This window comes from Erinaceus europaeus, chromosome 12 (assembly GCF_950295315.1).
Source record: "Erinaceus europaeus chromosome 12, mEriEur2.1, whole genome shotgun sequence".
In the NCBI taxonomy this organism is placed as follows: Eukaryota; Metazoa; Chordata; class Mammalia; order Eulipotyphla; family Erinaceidae; genus Erinaceus; species Erinaceus europaeus.
Genome location: NC_080173.1, coordinates 75,959,662 through 75,979,576, shown reverse-complemented (window position 1 = coordinate 75,979,576; position 19,915 = coordinate 75,959,662). Strand labels below are relative to the sequence as shown.

The following is a 19,915-nucleotide window of genomic DNA, read 5'->3' as shown; positions in this document are numbered from 1 at the left end:
ATATCCCTCTCAATATATATATATCTATAAAGAATAAGTCAAAATAGTTTTAAAAGATTTAAAAGTATAACTGATGGTCCAGGAAGTGGCGCAGTGGATAAAGCATTGAACTCTCAAGCATGAGGTCCCAAGTTCAGTCCCTGGCAGCACATGTACCAGAGTGATGTCTGGTTCGTTCTCTTTCTCCTCCTGTCTTTCTCATGAATAAATAAATAAAATATTTTTTTTAAAGTATGACTGGAGCTTATATACAGCTAATATGGAGACAGACAAGAACTAGCTCCTGGGTACAGTCCCATGTTTTACCAGTTGAGACAATGGCAGTAGGACAATGATGGCAGTGAAACTGGGTGATGTAATGGAGGATGTCTGGGTAGCAGGAAGTAAGAGAGAGATCTGCAGAGATGACATCTAAATGCTACATGTTTAGACTCAGTTGAGGACAGCATAACAAGCAGAGAGAACAGCAAGAACAAAAGGTCAGAGGGCTGATAAGCTTGGCGTGTTTGAAGAAAAGAAGAAGGCCAGAGAGATAGGCCAGAGTCTGTTAGAGCACCAGCTTGCATGCCTGAAACCCCAGAGGTTACAGGCTCAACCGCCAGCACCACCTCATCCCAGAACTGAGTCGTGTGCCAGTTATCTCTTCCCAGACTCTCTTATTCTCTTTCTCATAATAAATCTCTTTTTTAAAGAATTTGTTTATTTATTCATGAGAAAGATAGGAGGAGAGAGAGAAAGAACCAGACATCACTCTGGTACATGTGCTGCCGGGGATTGAACTCAGGACCTCATTCTTGAGAGTCCAATGCTTTATCTACTGCGCACCTTCCGGATTACATAATAAATCTTTTTTTCCAATTTTTATTGGATAGGACAGGGAGAAATTGAGATGGGAGGGAAGACAGAAAGGGATAGAGTAAGACAGACACCTGCAGACATGCTTCGCCACTGCAGATGGGAATAAATCTTAAGAAAGAAAAGAAGAGAAAAGAAAAGAAAGGAAAATAAAGGAAAAGAGAGACCAGAGATATTTGCAATATCTACAACCAACAGAGAAAGTATAAAATCCAAGAGCCAGGTGATGGCAATCCTGGTTAAGTGCACACATTACAGTGCTCAAGGACCCGGGTTCAAGCCCCTGGTCCCCACCTGCAGGGGAAAAGCTTCACGAGTGGTGAAGTAGAGCCGCAGGTGTCTCTCTGTCTCTCTCCTCTATCTCCCTTTCCTCTCTCAATTTCTCTCTGTCTCTATCCAATAATAAATAAGTAACATTTAAAAAAAGTAAATATAAAATCCACAAATGGTTTGTATAGATAGCATGTAAATATTCAAATCAAGAAGCAAAAAACAGTAAATCCCCTAGGAAACGAGAGGGCATAAAAATGGGCAATTTGGAAAGAGAAAATTGAAAGGTTAATAAATAAGTAAAAAGATTCTCTGGTTCATTAGTAATAAGAATAATGAAAATTAAAACAACAGCTGTCATTTTATATTTATTAGACAGCCAAAAGAAGAAGCTGGGTAATCAAAAGTTGTTATGGTGTGAGGTACAAACACCTTTAACACCATGAATGGAGGCATAGATTGGGGTAGTCATTCTGGAGAACAGGTTAGGACAAGTGGAAGGAATAAGAGACATGCACCCTATGAGCCAGAATTGGGGGCTATCAGATTTAAATCCCAAAGCAATTATCACACAGATCTAGAGGACATGGCATAAGCCATTCACTGCATGGCAAGCCTGAAGAATGGGTAGGTACCCACTAGGGGAGGAATACAAAGGAGGTGGCTGAGCAGATGACAGCTCAGTGACATGAAAGATCTTTTAAAAATAGATCTGAGGCCGTGAAGGTGGCACAGTGGATAAAACACTGAACTCTCTCTCTCTCTCTCTTTTTAAGATTTTGTAAAATATTTATTCCCTTTTGTTGCCCTTGTTGTTTTTATTGTTGTAGTTATTATTGTTGTTACTGATGTTGTTGTTGTTGGATAGGACAGAGAGAAATGGAGAGAGGAGGGGAAGACAGAGAGGGGGAGAGAAAGACAACTGCAGACCTGCTTCACCACCTGTGAATTGACTCCTGTGCAGGTGGGGAGCTGGGGGCTCGAATCAGGATCCTTACACGCCAGTCCTTGTGCTTTGTGCCACCTGCGTTTAACCCACTAGCTACCATACCACTCCCTCCTTATTTTTTTTTTCCTGCAAGGTTATCGCTGCGGCTTGGTGCTAGCACTACTAATCCATTGCTCCTGGTAGCCATTTTTTCCATTTTATTGGATAGGACAGAGAGAAATTGAGAAAGGAGAGGAAGCTAAAGAGGGAAAGAGAAAGACAAACACCTGCAGACCTGTCTCACCACTTGTGAAGGGACTCCCCTTCAGGTGGGGAGCTAGGGGCTCAAACCAGCATCCTTAAGGGGGCCCTTGTACTTTGATGGCCCAGTGCACCATCACTCCAGCCCCCTGAACTCTCCTTTTTTCTTTCCTTTTTTTTTTTAGAACACTGCTCAGCTCTGGCTTACTGTGGTGCTGGGGACTGAATGTGAGACCTTCAGCACCTCGGACATGAAAGCATTTTTTGCATGACCATTATGTTATGTTCCCTGCCCAAAAGACTGAATTCTAGTTAGGCGCATGAGGCGCAAAGCGCAAGGACCGGCATGAGAACCCCAGTTCAAGCCCCCCGCTCCCCACCTGCAGGGGAGTCGCTTCACAGGAGGTGAAGCAGGTCTGCAGGTATCTCTCTCTCTCTCTGTCTTCCCCTCCTCTCTCCATTTCTCTCTGTCCTATCCAACAACAACAACATCAACAACAATAATAACTACAACAAAAATAAAAAACAAGGGGAGCAAAAAGGAAAATAAATAAATACTTTAAAAAATCCATTTAAAGTGGGGCGGTAGTGCAGCATGTTAAGCGCACGTGGCGTGAAGCGCAAGGACCTGCTTAAGGATCCTGGTTCGAGCCCCCAGCTCTCCACCTGCAGGAGAGTCGCTTCACAGGCGGTGAAGCAGGTCTGCAGGTGTCTATCTTTCTCTCCCCTCTCTGTCTTCCCCTCCTCTCTCCATTTCTCTCTGTCCTATCCAACAACAACAAAAAAATCCATTAAAAAAAAAAGACCGAATTCTAAAGCATGAGTTCTTGAGTCTTATCCCTGGCATCCCATGTGCTTGAGTGATGACCTGGTTCTCTCTCCCATAAATGTTAGGCTTTTTTAATGCTGAGTAGAAACAAAAGAAATACATTATGCTTTATAACATCACTATTTGTTAAATTTAAAATAATACACACAAAACAAGATTATAGATTGTACCAATGAAAAATGCTCATTGTCACTATTAGAAGGGGCCAGGCGGTGGCACCCCTGGTTAAATGCACAAATTACAGTGTGCAAGGACCCAGGTTCAACCCCTGGTCCCCACCTGCAGGGGGAAAGCTTCACAAGTGGTGAAGCAGTGCTGCAAGTATCACTTTGTCTCTTTCCTCCTCTATTTTCCTCTCCTCTCTCAATTTCTCTGTCCCTATCCAGTAATGAATAAATAAAGTAAAAAGATTTAAAAAATCATTTATTATTAGAGACCTGCAAGTAACGAGATATCACATCACATTGTGGGAATGATCAAAAAGACAAGTAACAAGTACTGGTGAGAATATGGGAGAAAGGAGCCCTCGTACACTACTGATGGAAATGTAGACTGGTGAAGCCACTGTGAAAAACAACTCGGAGGGGCCAGGTGGTGGCTCACCTGGTTGAGTGCACATGTAACAATTCAGAAGGACCTAGGTTCAAACTCCCGGTCCCCACCTGCAGAGGAAAAGCTTCACAAGTGGTGAAGCAGTGCTGCGGGTGTCTCCCTGTCTCTCTCCCTCTCTATCACCCCCTTCTCTCTCAATTTCTGGCTGTCTCTATCCAATAAATAAATAAATGTAATTAAGACAATTTTTTTTAAAAGAAAGAAAGAAAAACAGTGGCCTGGAAGGTGGTTCAGTGGATAAAACTGATCACTGAGTGTCTCTGCAGCCCCAAAGAACAGGGTCCTAATCATCCTTCCAGGTGTCCAGTTGTTCCTTTTACCAATGAGAAAATCAGAGGGGCTACATGAATGTCCAGGGTGCTAGTTCGTAAGAGGTGTGATTTGGATTTGGACTCCTATCTGTATGTCTTCTGATCTCAAGATCCTTCATTTATACTCTGTGCTCCCAGAACTCTCAGCCTACCTAAGCTCAAAGAATATCAGAGGGACCAAGTAATGGAACACCTGGTAGAGCACATGTGTTATCATACACAAGAACCAAGGTTCAAGCCCCTAGTTCCCACTTAAAGGGAGGCAAACTTCCTGAGTGATGAAACAGTGTTAAGGGGGAGTTAGGCAGTGGCACAAAGAGCAAGGACCGTGTAAGGATCCAGGTTAGAACCCCTGGCTCCCCACCTGCAGGGGTGTCACTTCACAGGCGGTGAAGCAGGTCTGTCTACAGGTGTCTATCTTTCTCTCCTCCTCTCTGTCTTCTCTTCTTCTCTCCATTTCTCTCTGTCCTATCCAACAATGATGACAACAATAACAATAATAGATACAACAATAAACAACAATGAGGGCAACAAAAGAGAAAATAAATGAATATAAAAAAATTAAAAAGAAGAAACAGTGTTAAGGGGCTTATCTTTTTCTTTTCCTGTCTATCTCCCTCTTTCCTCTCAATTTCTGTCTCTATATTAAAAACAAAACACTGGGAACAGTGGGTTAGTCATGCAGGAACTGAGTCATAACAATAACCTTAGTGGCAATTAAAAAAAAAAAAAAGACTATCAGGACCAGGACCAGGATATATTTAAAAATCATCTGGTCAAGGCTGGTGAGATGGCTCATCTGCTTTGTCATGCACATGACCCAGGTCCAAGCTAGCCCCTACTGCATTGGAAGAAGCTTTGTTGCTGTGGTATCTTTCCCCTCTCTCCCTCTGCGCGTTTCTACCTGAAAAGAGTTGTTTCAGACCAGTGAAGCCATGCTGACAATCTGATCCAATACCCTCATTTTCTGAAGTACAGTGATGAGAAGGCCTTGCTCAGGAACACCAAGTCACAGAATTTTATCTTGGGTCTCTGGATGCTGGTCTTTGCCTATCTCTACATATTTGCACCATCACAGAGTTGAACAGTATGCTTGCTGTGATAACTGTTAAGTCAGTTGCCAATCAGTCTATAGTCTAAGACGGTCTGGCTTTAAATCCCAACACCAAAGCAAGGAAAAATGTGTGTGTGTGTGTGTGTGTGTGTGTATTACAAATTCATAAATTATATAAATATTTTTCAAGAAGCTTTGGTACTATGATCTATTTCACTCTCTCTCTCTCTGCCTCTATACTTTCTCAGTGTCTATCATAAATATGTATACGTAATTGCTTACATATGAATATTCTTTTTGGAAAGGCATACAATAAACTTGATTCAGGGAGAAAGAACTTTTTATTTCCTTGTTTATTTATTTAAATTTTATTTACTTTATATGAAACAGATTTCCACATCATAGAAAAAGACACACATACACACCTTCTCTCCTTCCCAAACTCCTCCAAGGTCAATCAAGAAAACAATCTTTTGGAAGGTTTCCCTGGTGACAAGGTGCACTGGGTACTGTCCTTGGTTCTGAAGTGTTGGTAGCACCAGCAAATGGTTTGTTTGAACCAAAGGTACTGTTTGTTGTGACTCCTCTCTCAGCAATTCTGAACCAGATGAAGAGTTATTTTCAACCTTGAAAATTATCAATACTGTGGTCCGGGAGGTGGCGCAGTGATAAAGCAATGGACCCTCATGCATGAGGTCCCGAGTTCGATCCCCAGCAGCACACGTGCCACAGTGATGTCTGGTTCTTTCTCTCTCCTTCTATCTTTCTCATAAATAAATAAAATCTTTAAAAAAAAAAAAGGAAAGGAAAGAAAGAAAATTGTCAGTACTATCTGAAGTTTGGAACCCACTTCTTCCTAGGGTGCCAGCTGAACTCAGTCCCCCAAGTTGTAGTTGTAGGATTCTCCATCCCACACTGAGACTTACTGAGCACACTTGTCAAACAGATACACCACATCCAGGAGCGCCCACTCATTTCATAACCCTCTGAATGTACCCACACCAGGGAACCTTGTGCTAGGTAGGAAACTTATGGCTTGCTCAACAAGTAGAATTCTAACTTGGTCTTTCAACTTAAACTGCTTTATTCAAGCAATTTATTATTCATTTATTTAGTCAAGAGAGAGAAGCAGTGCATTACTCTACCACATGCAGTGCTGGGGATCAAACTCAGAATCTCACATGCAAATAAGTCCTATCTTCTTTTTTTAAATATTTATTTATTTATTCCCTTTTCTTGCCCTTGTTTTATTGTTGTAGTTAATATTGTTGTCATCGTTGTTGGATAGGACAGAGAGAAATGGAGAGAGGAGGGGAAGACAGAGGGGGAGAGAAAGACACCTGCAGACCTGTTTCACCACTTGTGAAGCGACTCCTCTGCAGGTGGGGAGCCGGGGGCTCGAACCTGGATCCTTACGCCAGTCCTTGTGCTTTGCGCCACGTGCACTTAACCATCTGCTTTACAGCCCGACTCCCAAATCCTATCTTCTATCACTAAGTCACCTCTCCAGCTATTATTCATATATTTTTGACAGTTACACAATTCCCACAAGCCATAAAGTTATTTTTATTTTGGGGGCTGGGTGATAGGGCACCTGGTTGAGCACACATGTTACAATGTACAAGGACCTAGGTTCAAGCCCCAGGCTCCACCTGCAGAGGGGAAAGCTTTGCTAGTGCTGAGGCAGTGCTGTGGGTGTCGCTCTGTCTCTATCTATCTCTATCTCCCCCACCCTTCCCAATTTCTGGCTGTCTCGATCCAGTAAATAAAGATAATAAAAGGAAGTAGGATGGTAGTACAGCAGGTTAAGTGCATGTGGCGCAAAGCGCAAGGACCAGCATAAAGACCCAGGTTTGAGCCCCGGCTCCCCATCTGCAGGGGAGTTGCTTCACAAGCACTGAAGCAGGTCTGTGGGGTCTATATTTCTCTCCCCCTCTCTGTCTTCCCCTCCTCTCTCCATTTCTCTCTGTTCTATCCAATGATGTCAATAACAACAATAATAACTACAACAACAATAAAACAACAAAGGCAACAAAAGGGAAAATAAATAAATAAATAAGAGAGTGTACCCCCTTTGGGGAATTTAAAAAATAAGTAAATATAATAAAAATAAGTTATTTTTGGGGAGTCGGGCTGTAGCACAGTGGGTTAAGCGCAGGTGGCACAAAGCATACGGACCAGCATAAGGATCCTGGCTCCAGCCCTGGCTCCCCACCTGCAGGGGAGTCGCTTCACAGGGGTGAAGCAAGTCTGCAGGTATCTGTCTTTCTCTCCCCCTTTCTGTCTTCCCCACCTCTCTCCATTTCTCTCTGTCCTATCCAACAGCTACTACAACAATAAAACAACAAGGGCAACCAAAGGGAATAAATAAATAAAAACAAATATTTAAAAAAATAAGTTATTTTTACTTTTTTGAAAATGACAAGAGAGAACCCAGGGATATGGCACCCTGGCAGAGCACCTACTTGAAGTGTGTGAGGTTCATACCCACCAGCACATGGGAGCAGCAAGGAGAGCACCACTCACGGTCAAACAGTACTTCTCTCTCTCCCTCTCTCACCTCTCCCTTTCTAGGTAACAGAATAAGGTTGGGTGGGGATGTGACTCAGTGGCAATGCACATGAATGAGACCCTGCATTAGCCTTCTGGCACTACATAATGCACAAGCACCACATTTGTGAGAACTTCATAGACAGAAAGGAACCTGCCTCAAATCTCTCCTAAATTTGAGGTGCTGGAAATTCAGCCTTAAAACTGAAGCTTGACAGTCTGTTCAGGCAGAGAAGGGACAGAAAATGAGTGCTCAGGAGTCTCCATATTACAGAAGAGATTCCAAGAGTCAGGCAAGAGAGTGACAGCCAGTCCTCAGTAAAGCCCCATCTACTGTTTCTCAGCACTTTACTGGAGAGAACACTTAGATTGGTCCCTGCCTTAACACCATACCTTGGCTCCCCCTCCTTCCCCTTTTAGCCCCAGCAGAAAACCTTTTGTTCCCTGGTAGCAGATGCAGAATGAGATCATGTCTGGCCTGCTACGAAGGAGGCAAGTAATCCATGGGTCCACACACATTGCAGCCTGGAGAAAGAGGAAAGGAAAGGTCGTCCCCCCCCCACACACACACACACACACTCCTTTTCTGGATACTGTTTTCTCTCTCTCTGTCAGTGGGATGGAAAGGGCAGTGGAGAGAAGACAGCATAGGAGGGCAACCAGGCTGGCAGGGTCTTTGGAGCACAGTGATCCCATTCCCATTCTCGGAACCAGGGTCAGATTTTTGTCGTGCTACTTTATTCCTCCTCTCTCTACCACTCCTCACCCCACTAGCTTTGGGAATGAATCCTGTATACATCGTTTTGAGCCAAGTCGCTAAAACTTTCCCAGGTCTCAGTCACGCTGCTCCCACACAGGGGTCTGGTGAGATGACGGAGGGAAGACACCGTGCTTGGCACAGGGGTGACCCAGGCACCCCGCCACCCTTGCATGTCCCCACCCCGCGACACAGCCCCCTTCACCCCACGTCCCGCGCCCTCACCGGTTCTCAGCCACCAGGATCTGCTCCAGCAGGCGCGCGGCCTGCACCCGCGTCTCCAGCTCGGGCTCCTGCAGCAGCCGCAGAAGCAGGTCGAGGCCACCATCCAGGCGGATGGCATCGCACAGGCCTTGGGCTACCTCGCGGCCCACGGCTGGCAGCAGCCAGGCCTCTTCCACGAGCTGGAAGACCTCGGCCAGGCCTGCGCCCAGCGCCCGCGCGCCGCCCGCCTGCTTGAGCGAGGACAGCGCCTGCTGCAGCTCAGGCAGCGAGCGCTCCAGGGCGCCCTGCACTTCGGTGCCCACCCCGGGAGATACCTCGCGGGGCCCGCGGCCGCCGGCTGCCCACCACGGACCCTCGCCGCCGCCCCGCTCCGGGCCCGGCACTGCGAGGCGGTCGGCGCCGGGCCGGGGGCCTGACATCGCGAAGAAGCAGCGGCACAGCTTGTAGGCGGACAGGAGCAGCGTCAGGACCATGGGCGCAGGGCTGCTGGACGCATCCCCGGCCTGGAGGGGTGGGGCGGGGCGGGCTCCCCGGGCGAGGGGGACCCCGCTGGTGGGGGTTGGAGGGACGGACACGGACCAGGATGCTGGTCCTGATGCAGGGGCAGGCGGGTGGAGAGGGCTGGGAGGCGAGGAATGGACCCAGGGTCCAGAAGGCAGCAGACAGAACAAAGAGCGGCTGCAGCTCAAGATGCTGGCTGCGGAGACGCGCTCGGCAGCGATGCCTCCCCCGAGAAGCAGCGGACCAGGAGCCCACGCCCCGCCTCACAGTCTCAAGAGCTCCTCCTCCGCCACCAGAACCCCGAATTCCCCGCCCTCTCCTAGCAGCTGCCCCACTCTAAGCTACTGGGGAAGAGGGCCTATTCGATCTCGCTCCCCACTCCTCAACTCTCACCCCCTTATAGGTTTGCTTTTGAACCTGGCATTGCTTAGTTTGGACCTCTGTGGTGCCAGGGGTTCAGACCTAGGACATTCTGCGGGAAAGCCCTGATATTGCGCTATCTCCCTTGCCTCCCTTTGTACAGCAATGTAGGATGACACTGCAGAGCCAGGGAAATGGCACAGTTGTTATGCAAAAGACTTTAGTCCTTGAGATTCCAAGGTCTCACGTTCAGTCCCTGGCATTACCATATGCCAGAGCTGATCAGTATACTAGCAGAAATAATTATAAGTAATATGTAGGAACAGCACTGCTAAGTGTGCCATCTCCTCTACTAGGGAGTAAAACAATCTTTTTGGTGGATGTATATATTTTCCCCTACCCCCACAAGATAAAGACAGGCAGAGAGAGAGAAAGGAAAGAGGAGGAAGAGGAACTACAGCAAAAAGCTTCCTTCATTGTGGAGGGGGCTGGGCTTGAACATGGATTGCGCACAAAGAGAAGCAGCACATTATCTAAATGAGCTATTTCACCCACCTAAAAGTATAACTTCAAAATCTATTTACTTACGTATTGTGAAAGAAAGACCAGAGCACTACCTAGCTCTGACACGAGACGGTGCTCTGTATTGAACCTGGGTCTCTGGGCCTTCAGACATGCTATTGATCTATGTTCTTTTTTTTTTTTTTAATATTTATTTTATTTATTTATTCCCTTTTGTTGCCCTTGTTGTTTTATTGTTGTAGTTATTATTGTTGTTGTTGTTGTTGGATAGGACAGAGAGAAATGGAGAGAGGAGGGGAAGACAGAGAGGAGGAGAGAAAGATAGACACCTGCAGACCTGCTTCACCGCCTGTGAAGCGACTCCCCTGCAGGTGGGGAGCCGGGGTTCGAACCGGGATCCTTATGCCGGTCCTTGTGCTTTGCGCCACCTGCGCTTAACCCGCTGCGCTACAGCCCAACTCCCTGATCTATGTTCTAACAGGCCGGTTTATCTTGATAACCTGAAAGCACTTTTTATATTTATTTATTTATTTTCTTTTGTTGCCCTTGTTTTATTGTAATGCTTATTATTGTTGTAGTCATTATTGTTGTTGTTATTGATGTCATCGTTGTCAGATAGTACAAAGAAATGGAGAGAGGAGGGAGTTGGGCAGTAGCGCAGCAGGTTAAGCGCAAGGACTGGCGTAAGGATCCCGGGCAAGCGTGAGGGTGTTTCTTCCCGGGCACGTGCTCTCTGGGTTGGAGAGAACTCAACAGGAGCCAACCTGAGCTGCTGCTTACTCAGCGATGCGGGAGAGGAACCAGGAACTTGTGGCTCAGTGGGAACGCAATTGAGCAGAGACAACGCCTTTGTATCTTCTGAAATGGAAGTCGGCAGGTCGGAAAAGGAAATGGCTAGGAGAGGGGGTGGAGAGAAGAAAAGTGCTTGAAGGTAAAAGGCATCCATATCAGCTGTTGCGAAGGTTCTGACCAATGGAATAAACCAATACCCTGCAGGCAGGGTGGGTCTCAGGCAAAACAATGATTATGTAAATAGACCATAGATGGAGCAGGGCGTAATGCCCAACATGTCCCCCTTTCTTTTTATCTAATGGCCACAGTATCAGGAATGTGGGTTGCTTTGTGAGGCAGGGAGTCTGATAGGAGGAGGCACACCTTTGGGGTACTACTGTCTCTCCTTGCTCAACCTCTCAGTAGAAAGAGAGAGAGACTAACAGGGTTAGACGCACCCCTCAGGTTCAAAGCCTGCCAAGCTCAACCACATCCTCACAATTTCCCGACATCTCCCTCTTTCTAAATGGCCATATTTAAATGGGTTAATGTCTGTAAAAGACTCCATTTCTGTCAGAGGAATAGCAGTGTAGGGGTGAACAGAAACCTATATACTGCAGGTGTTTTTAAAAGACTGGGAGTGATAAGTAAGAGTAGCAAGGGACAGTGTGACACTGAAGAAAGGCCTGGTAGGCGGAGAGGGGCTGCCTGATGGGTGGAAAAGGGCATTGCCTGACAGACGGAGGAGTGGGGGCCTGATAGCCGAGGGGCAAGAGGGGTGATCTGGCATTGCAGAGTCCTGAGACAGCTGGCTGCAAAGTCCATGAACTGCTACAGTCAGTCCTTGAGAAGTCTAGCAATGTAAAGGGAGTGTCCAAAGGTGTACCAGCAAGTCTGATAGAAGTGTCAGTCCTATGCTAACGACCAGGGGTTCCTTACTTGGGTCCTTGCGCTTCACACCATGTGTGCTTAACCCACTGTGCTGCTGCCCAACACCCCCCTCTTTTTTAAAAAAAGTTTTTACCAGAGCACTGCTCAACTCTGGCTTATGGTGGTGTAGGGGATTGAACCTGGGACTTTGAAGCCTCAGGCATGAGAGTCTCTTTGCATAACCATTATGCTCTCTACCCCCCACCCTCAGCTCTGGTGGAATCTGGGAACTCCAAGTTTTAGGCATAAAAGTCTGTTATGTAAACTACCATGCTACCTCCCAAACCCAAGCAAGCTTAATGAGTCTACACCTCCTATGGGATCATTTATATGCCTCTGTCTCAGTTGTCTTTGCAACATACCTCCAAGGAGGTGAATAATATTCCCATTTAACAGCCAGACCTACAGCAGACATAGAGAAGTGATCACCCAAAGTCACAGTCCCCTCCAGGTACTGAACAAAGATAGTCAGAAACTCTGAGAGTCACTGGTAGCAGGACTTCAGGTCTATGGACCCCTGAAAGTGGATGTGAAAACTAGGCATTGTCTGGGTACAGGACTCCCTGCTTCTCAACGAGAGTCTGTAAGTGTGGAAATGCAACCTCCTCCTTATTAGCAGGGAGGTTGAGGGTAGGACAGGAAATGGTCTACCTAGGAACAGTGAATCAGGAATCAAAGTCAGTCCAAAGAGTTAATATATATTTAGTCTCCTGACTGTGAAAACCAACTTGAGGAAATCAATGTAGCTAAGGAAAGAAGTCAGAAATGAAGTTATGTTATGATTTAAAACAATGGGAAGGGGTAAAGACATAGGTCACTGGTAGGGTATGTCCTTTGCCATGTGCACAGTTCAGTTTTAAGCTCCAGTAACTGATGAGAGGTGCTATGGCACTGGAGGAAACTCAGGTGCTATGGTGTCCTTCCACCCCCAAGTGGTGAAATTGTACATGTGTCTGGCTTAGGAGGCTGAGCAGTGTGGATGAAGCACAGAACTCTCAGCCATGAGGTCCTGGGTTCAAACTCCAGCACTGCATGTGCCACAGTGATACTTTAATTCTTTTGTTCCTCTCTCACTCTCTTTCATAAATACATAAATAAACAAATCTTTGAAAAAAAAGACGTCATCCATGTGTGAGGCTGTACCTTTACACACACAAAAAATTATTACCCAGAGTACCTACCATCTCTCCCTCTCCCTCTTTCACTGTCCTAAATACACAGTAGACAGGTCAGCCACCCACGCTGGGATGTGCCTAATCAAACAGATCATGGATCAATAACTATTTACGGAGAATGAAGTTGGAGCCATTCCAGGCACTGGGCATTTTGCTGCTTGAGCTTTTGTTATCTCCCAACACCCTGAGTGGCAGGTATTATTTGTGTCATTTTACTGAAAAAGAAAACCAAGGTAGGCAAAGCCATGTCCCTGAGTTACACAGTGGTACAGTGGCCACCTGTCTGCCCTCCAAACCTATTGCCTTTTCCCTTCCTGAAATGATCTTGAACCTGGCAAAGGTCCTAATCATTGCTCTCCCGGTTCCTGGAATGTGACCCTTTGCTGCCTCCTGGGGTCAGGGTCCTGGGACTGGGACAGAGGCTGAGCAAACAAAGCAGTAGAAAAGGCAGGCCCACTTTTCTAGCTCCCTCCCCCATCCTGTCTTTGCTTGTCCCTCTCTCTAAGGCATCAGAACAGGACTGCAGGGAGCACTGAGCCCAGTTTACCAAGCTTTCCAGCTGGAGGCCTGGCCATGGCAGCTCTAAGGCCACTTCTGCTGCTGGCCTTAATGGCATGGGCTGTTCTGGCCGACCAAGGTATGGGAGGGTGTTAGTGACTATTGGGGCCAATGCAGGGTGGGTGAGGGTGGCCTGTGCAGACTGACAGCTCCTCTCCACAGAGTCATGCAAGGGTCGCTGCACTGAGGGCTTCAACCAAAACAGAAAATGCCAATGTGATGAGCTCTGCACTTACTATCAGAGCTGTTGCTCTGACTACAAGACTGAGTGCAAGCCCCAAGGTGCGTTCAGAGGGGTCGGGTAGGCCTGGGGCCCCTTCTGTGGCTGGAGACTCACCACCAACCCTGTCTCCTGCAGTGACTCGCGGGGACATGTTTGTTTTGCCGGAGGATATGTACGGGAACTATGAGGACTACGAGACTAGAGACAATGCCGGTGTCCACACCCAGAGTCCTCACCTGCCAGCTCAGCCAGGGAGTACTTCTGAGCAGATGCCGGTTTTCAAACCCAAGGGAGAGACCCTAAGACCTACTCAGGAGACCCTAGAGCATGAGACAGTGACCCAAGGCTCTGAGTGGGGGAGCCTATGGCACGAGACCACTGACATGGGCAACCTGGATTCCCCAGTAGAGGAGCTGTGCAGTGGGAAGCCCTTTGACGCCTTCACTGACCTCAAGAATGGTTCCCTCTTTGCCTTCCGAGGTGACTCTAGGGGACAGACAGGTTTAGGGGGTGGGGATTCTTCCCCGGGGGTACATTCTGCTTCATCCTGTCTCCCTTACTCTAGGCCAATACTGCTACGAGCTGGATGAAAAGGCAGTGAGACCTGGGTACCCCAAGCTCATCCGAGATGTCTGGGGCATCGAGGGACCCATTGATGCTGCCTTTACCCGCATCAACTGTCAGGGGAAAACCTACCTCTTCAAGGTGCCAGGCCCAGAGGCTGTGATTCAGGGTTGAGGACGGTTGTGCCAGGGAGAGTAAGAATGCTGCATGTAGGATGTGGTTGGGACTCTGTGTGGACAGGGGAGTCCAAGTGACCAGCCTCCGGTGAGGGACTCTGTGTGGACAGGGGAGTCCAAGTGACCAGCCTCCGGTGAGGGACTCTGTGTGGACAGGGGAGTCCAAGTGACCAGCCTCCGGTGAGGGACTCTGTGTCCAACTACTTCTCTCTTCACCTCTTTTTTCCTTCCTGTCCTTAGGGGAGTCAGTACTGGCGCTTTGAAGATGGCATTCTGGACCCTGATTACCCCCGAAACATCTCTGAAGGCTTCAGTAGCATTCCGGACAATGTGGATGCAGCCTTTGCCCTGCCAGCTCATAGCTACAGTGGCCGGGAGCGGGTCTACTTCTTCAAGGGTACTGGGGGTGGGTGGGAGCCTGAGCAGGCAGTGAAGCAGTCTGCTCAATTCTGCAGCCCACTGGGGGCAGGCTTCTAAGTTCCTAACTACAATAACCCCTGGGCTTTTCAGCCTTGCTCATGACACCCCTCCTGATACCAGCTGCCCTGCTTCTCAGGGAAACAGTACTGGGAGTATGAGTTCCAGCAGCAGCCCAGCCAGGAGGAGTGTGAAGACAGCTCCCTATCCACTGTGTTCGCACACTTTGCCCAGATGCATCAGGACAACTGGAAGAAAGTCTTGGAGATTCTCTTCTGGGGCAGATCCCCTGGTATGAAGGGAGTTTTGCTTCCCCCCTCCCTCCAGAGGGTTGGACTCCCTGGGCAGGGGTAGGATTGGGCTGGCCGAGGGGAGCAGTGGTGGTAGAGCTACCTATCAGAAGCTGTTTATTCAGGTCAGATTGTGCTTCAGTTGACCTTTGTGGGGAGGCTTGCCTCCACTTGGACCCCACACCTTGGATTTTGCCTGGTAGAGCCAAGTGCTCTGGCTGAGGCAGCTGGAACAGGATATGGAGGGGGAGATCTGGCCAGGGAAGAAGGACCAGGAGAGAACTCACACAGAACAGCACACACTTTACCATGTGCAAGGGCCTCTTTTTTTTTTTTTTTTTTTTTTTTATTGCCATCAGGGGTATTTCTGGTGCTTGGTGCTGGCACTATGAAGCCACTGCTCCTGCTGGCAATTTTTTCCTTTTTTCCTATTGCATTTGATAGGACAGACAGAAATTGAGAGGTGAAGGAGGAGATAGTGAGGGGAAAGACAGACACCTGCAGAACTGCTTCACTGCTTGTGAAGTACCTCCCACCAGCAGGTGGAGAGTTGGAGCTCAAACCTGGGTCCTTGCTCATGGTAATATGTATGCTTAACCATGTGTGCCACCACCCAGCTCCCTTGAGTTTGAGTCTTAATGACATAGGAGTACTACACACTAGTGCTGTGACGTCTCTGTTTCCCTCTCTGCCTTTGCATATCTCACATTAAAGAAAAAGTCTGCCCCTGGGTTGTGGCTCATCCAGTAGAGCATATTCACTAACTTGCACAAAGACCTGGGTTCAAGCCCTTGGCTCCTGCTTTCAGGGGGGGTGGAAACTGCAGCAGTGGTGGAGCAATGTGATGGGTGTCTTTCCTTCTCTCTCTCATCTGTATTGAGAAAGAGTGAGGAGAAAGAAGTGGGGGAAACAAAGGAATGAAATGAAAAAAGATAGAAAAGGGAGAGAAAGGTGGTTGCCCAAAATATCGGAGCTACGCATACACCAAGCTTCAGTGATAACCTTGGTGACAAAGGGAAAAAAAAAGAAAAAAAAACCCTAGGTGGTCCAGGTGGTGCAATATGGAGCATTGGACTCACAAGCATGAGGCCTCGAGTTCAATCCCTGGCAGCACATGTACTGGAGTGATGTCTGGTTCTCTCTCCTCCTATCTCATGAATGAATAGATAAATTAAAAAAAAAATACCACCAGGAGTAGTGGAATAGTGTAGGCATGAAGCTCCAGTGTGCCAAACAACAGTAACAAAATATATATTGTATATGTATAATATGTATATATTATTATTATTAGTTTCACTAGAGCACTGCTCAGCTCTGGCTTCATGGTACTAAGGGTTCAATTTAGAGGACCATGGAGCCTCAGGTATGAAAGTCTGTTGTATAAATGGCTGTGCTGTCTATCCATGCCATATATACATCAAGGAAAAGAGCACTGAGTAGTCAGAAGACCAGTGTGCCAAGCTCTGCCACGAGCTTGCTGTGTGTCCTTGGACAGGGCCCAGCCTGTCAGAGAGCACCTGATGAACCCCAGAGACCCAGTTGGGGGCAGGGGCCAGACCCCCTCATTCCCCCCTTAACACTTTTCCCACCACAGGTGGTGCTAGCGAGCCCCAGTCCACCAGCAAGGACTGGTCTGGAGTGCCCAGCCAAGTGGACGCAGCCATGGCTGGCCGCATCTACATCGCAGGCTTGTCTCCTCGGGTTGGGTCCTCCTGGATCCGTAAGCCCAAGAGTAAGCGTCGCAACCGTAAACGCTACCGCTCCCACCAAGGCCGGAGCCGCGCCCGCAGCCAGTCCCGCCGTCGACAGTCCCGTTCCATCTGGCTGTCCTGGTTCTCCAGTGAGGAGCTGGACTTGGACCTGGACACCTACAACTATGATGACTCCAAGCTGGAGTGGCTGGTGCCTGACACCTGTGAACCCATCCAGAGCGTCTACTTCTTCTCAGGAGGTGGGAACCTCTGCCTTATCTAAGTGTGGTCTAGCCAGGTCTTCCCTGCTGTGCCTGGTCCTTGGGTACTGTCTCTAGAAAGTCAGGCCGGAAGTTTTTATTTTGGGACAGGAGGGTGTGTGTGTGTGCCAGGGACTGAACCTAGGGCTGCATACATATGAAACATGCAGCTCCTGGGCCGAGGGTCTTTAATTGCACTATGAGACTCAGGTCTTTTTTCTCTGGGCAGGAGAGTGCAGGGCCAGGCTGGGTCTCACACTCCCTCTTCCGATCTCTCTTCCATTCCAGATAAGTACTACCGAGTCAATCTTCGCACACGGCATGTGGACACTGTGAACCCTCCCTACCCACGCTCCATTGCCCAGTACTGGCTGGGCTGCCCAGCCCCTGGCGGCAAATAGGGGTTCACATTCACAGAGGTGGGATATCCACCTGTGCCCTCTTCAGCCAAATAGCCCCAACCCAATAAAGACAACTGTAGCTCTGACTTTAAGACTACTGTCCTCACTAGGCTGCATAGGTATGAGGCAGAGATCTGCCTGGGTAAAGAGGAAGCTGTCAGGATGGCATACGGGAAGCAACAGGGAAAAGGCTCTCTGTGTCTAGCCCTTGGGTTGCTCAGCCTGAAGAGCTGTGGGCTGGGAAGGGCCCCGAGTGTTAGCCTTCCTCCCATGCTAAGCAGCTAGGCAGGAATCTGAACCTCTCTGAAGATGACAGGAGTTGCCAAGCCCCACTCACCTTGGCCTGTGCTTGCTTTGCCCCTTGGGGTTGACTAGGGTCTTGAAGGAGAAAGCAAGGTCAGAAAGATGGGGGTTGGACTTTTCTTGAGCCTGAAATGTGGGTACTGGTCACTGTGTTCCCCCAAATCTACCCCTAGGGTAAATCTTTGTCTTTTAAAAAACTTAAACCTTTGGGACAGAGACTGCATAATGGTTATAAAAAGACATTCATGCTTGAGGTTTCAGGTTCAATCCCCAGCACCACCACAAATCAGAGCTGAACAGCGCTCTGGTATCTCTTGTCTGTGCTTTCTCTCAGTATACCTCTCATTAAAAAGTAATTTAAGGGGAGTCGGGCTGTAGCACAGCGGGTTAAGTGCAGGTGGCGCAAAGCACAAGGAACGGCATAAGGATCCCGGTTCGAACCCCGGCTCCCCACCTGCAGGGAAGTCGCTTCACAGGCGGTGAAGCAGGTCTGCAGGTGTCTATCTTTCTCTCCCCCTCTCTGTCTTCCCCTCCTCTCTCCATTTCTCTCTGTTGTATCCAACAATGACAACAACAATAATAACTACAACAATAAAACAACAAGGGCAACAAAAGGGAATAAATAAATAACTTAAAAAAAACATAAAAGGTAATAAAAAAAAAAACACATTTATTTATTGGATAGAGACAGCCAGAAATTGAGAGGGTAGAGGAAACAGAGAGGAGACCCCTGCAGTATTGCTTCACTACTTACAAAGCTTTCCCCCTGCAGGTAGGGATGGGGGGCTTGAGCCCAGGTTCTTACGCATTATAACATGTGTGCTCAACCAGGTGTACTGTTGCCCGGCCCCTGTCATTAAAAAGTTAAAAAAAAAAACACTTTAAAAGTTTTTTTAAATTTTTATTGTTTTATTTATCTATTTATTTATTTTTACACCAGAGCACTGCTCAGCTCTAGGACACGATGGTGCAGGGAGTTGAAACTTGGAGCTCAGAGTTGCAGATATAAAAGTCATTTGCAAATCCATTGTGCTGTCTCCCTAGCCCTGAAACTCTTTCAAGAAGGGAGAACATTACTTGGGAATATTTGATGCTGGGGATTGAGCTCAGAATCACATGCTTTCAAATCAGGTGCTCTCCCGACTGTGCCACCCTCTGGGCCAAGTGGACAGCTCTTTCTTCGCTGGATCTGGGCTGGAGACTACTGAGGCCAGGAAAGAGAAGAGCGATTAGGCAAGGAATTCAAGTGCATGTACTTCTCTTAGAAAACTGACCCAGAAGACTCCTCAAGAACAAGTGTCTTAGTATCTTTCTTAAAACCTCTCAGCTGTAGAACTCCCTCTGCTTCCAGGCCCCTGCAGGAAGCCTACCTGGGAGGAGGACAAGCTGAAAAGGTTAGAAGCAGACAGATACAACAATAACCCGGTGGCTCCTCCACTGTGCTGAGGCGGGGTGGCTCTAGGTCATGAGCTCCTCCTGTCCAGTTTCAGCAGCCCAGCCCCTGACTGTGGGATAGCACTCCGCCTGCTCTCCCCTGAAGGCAGTCAGCACCAGAGCACCAAGGGCTCCCAAAGGAGCAGCTGAAGCACTGGGGGCAGTGAGAGAGCTCTTTGGCTTTCTTTTTAAAATTTTTTTATTATCTTTATTTATTGGATTGAGACAGCCACCAGAAGTCAAGAGGAAGGGGGATACTGAGAGGGAAAGAGACAGAGAGACACCTGCAGCCCTGCTTTACCACTTGGAAAGCTTTCTCCCTGCAGGTGGGGACCGGGGGCTCAAACCCAGGTCCTTAAGCACTGCAACATGTGCACTCATCCAGGTGTGCCACCACCTGGCCCCACTCTTTGGCTTTCTAGAGGATTTTTCTAAAGTACCGGGCTTCAGACAGGCTTTCAGAGTTTGCAGTTGGAGGAGAGGAACTGGGACCAGTCCCCCCTTTGCAAACCCCTAACCTTTTGTCCCTCCCACCCCACAATCCCCTATACTGCCCTTGGCCTTTCTTTTCCTCTGGGATTTCTCTGCCCCACTTGAGCCAGAATCTAAGTCTCTCTCCTCCAGGCGGAGGGCCAGTTTCTGAGCAGAATAAAACCCAATGTGGACAGGGTTCCCTCTGGCTCCTCA

At 48.0% G+C, this 19,915-nt stretch overlaps 2 protein-coding genes across 2 annotated transcripts in view; one reads left to right on the top strand and one right to left on the bottom strand.

Annotated features, from left to right (window-relative positions):
- The window catches only part of SARM1 (sterile alpha and TIR motif containing 1), a 30,803-nt gene extending 21,390 nt beyond the window's left edge, over positions 1 to 9,413 (bottom strand). Inside the window, exon 1 of the mRNA XM_007530717.3 lies at positions 8,653 to 9,413. Within this exon, the coding sequence (XP_007530779.1) occupies positions 8,653 to 9,125 (473 nt within the window). The 5' untranslated portion in view covers positions 9,126 to 9,413. The remainder of the gene's footprint in view (positions 1 to 8,652) is intronic.
- Positions 9,414 to 13,383: 3,970 nt separating this feature from the next.
- VTN (vitronectin) lies at positions 13,384 to 17,577 on the top strand. Its single transcript, XM_007530715.3, has 8 exons — positions 13,384 to 13,548; positions 13,632 to 13,751; positions 13,828 to 14,172; positions 14,258 to 14,397; positions 14,673 to 14,829; positions 14,989 to 15,141; positions 16,734 to 17,090; positions 17,379 to 17,577. Exons 1-8 carry the CDS (start codon positions 13,485 to 13,487, stop codon positions 17,489 to 17,491), a joined length of 1,449 nt encoding a protein of 482 aa, XP_007530777.1. The 5' UTR covers positions 13,384 to 13,484; the 3' UTR covers positions 17,492 to 17,577.
- Positions 17,578 to 19,915: the final 2,338 nt, after the last annotated feature.

What these genes read in the sequence shown, in the direction of transcription:
- VTN (XM_007530715.3), top strand. Translation starts at nt 13,485, where the DNA reads ATGGCAGCTCTAAGGCCACTTCTGCTGCTGGCCTTAATGGCATGGGCT. An exon ending in GCGGGTCTACTTCTTCAAGG is followed by an intron (nt 14,830 to 14,988) that starts GTACTGGGGGTG and finishes CCTGCTTCTCAG; the next exon opens with GGAAACAGTACTGGGAGTAT. An exon ending in CGTCTACTTCTTCTCAGGAG is followed by an intron (nt 17,091 to 17,378) that starts GTGGGAACCTCT and finishes CTTCCATTCCAG; the next exon opens with ATAAGTACTACCGAGTCAAT.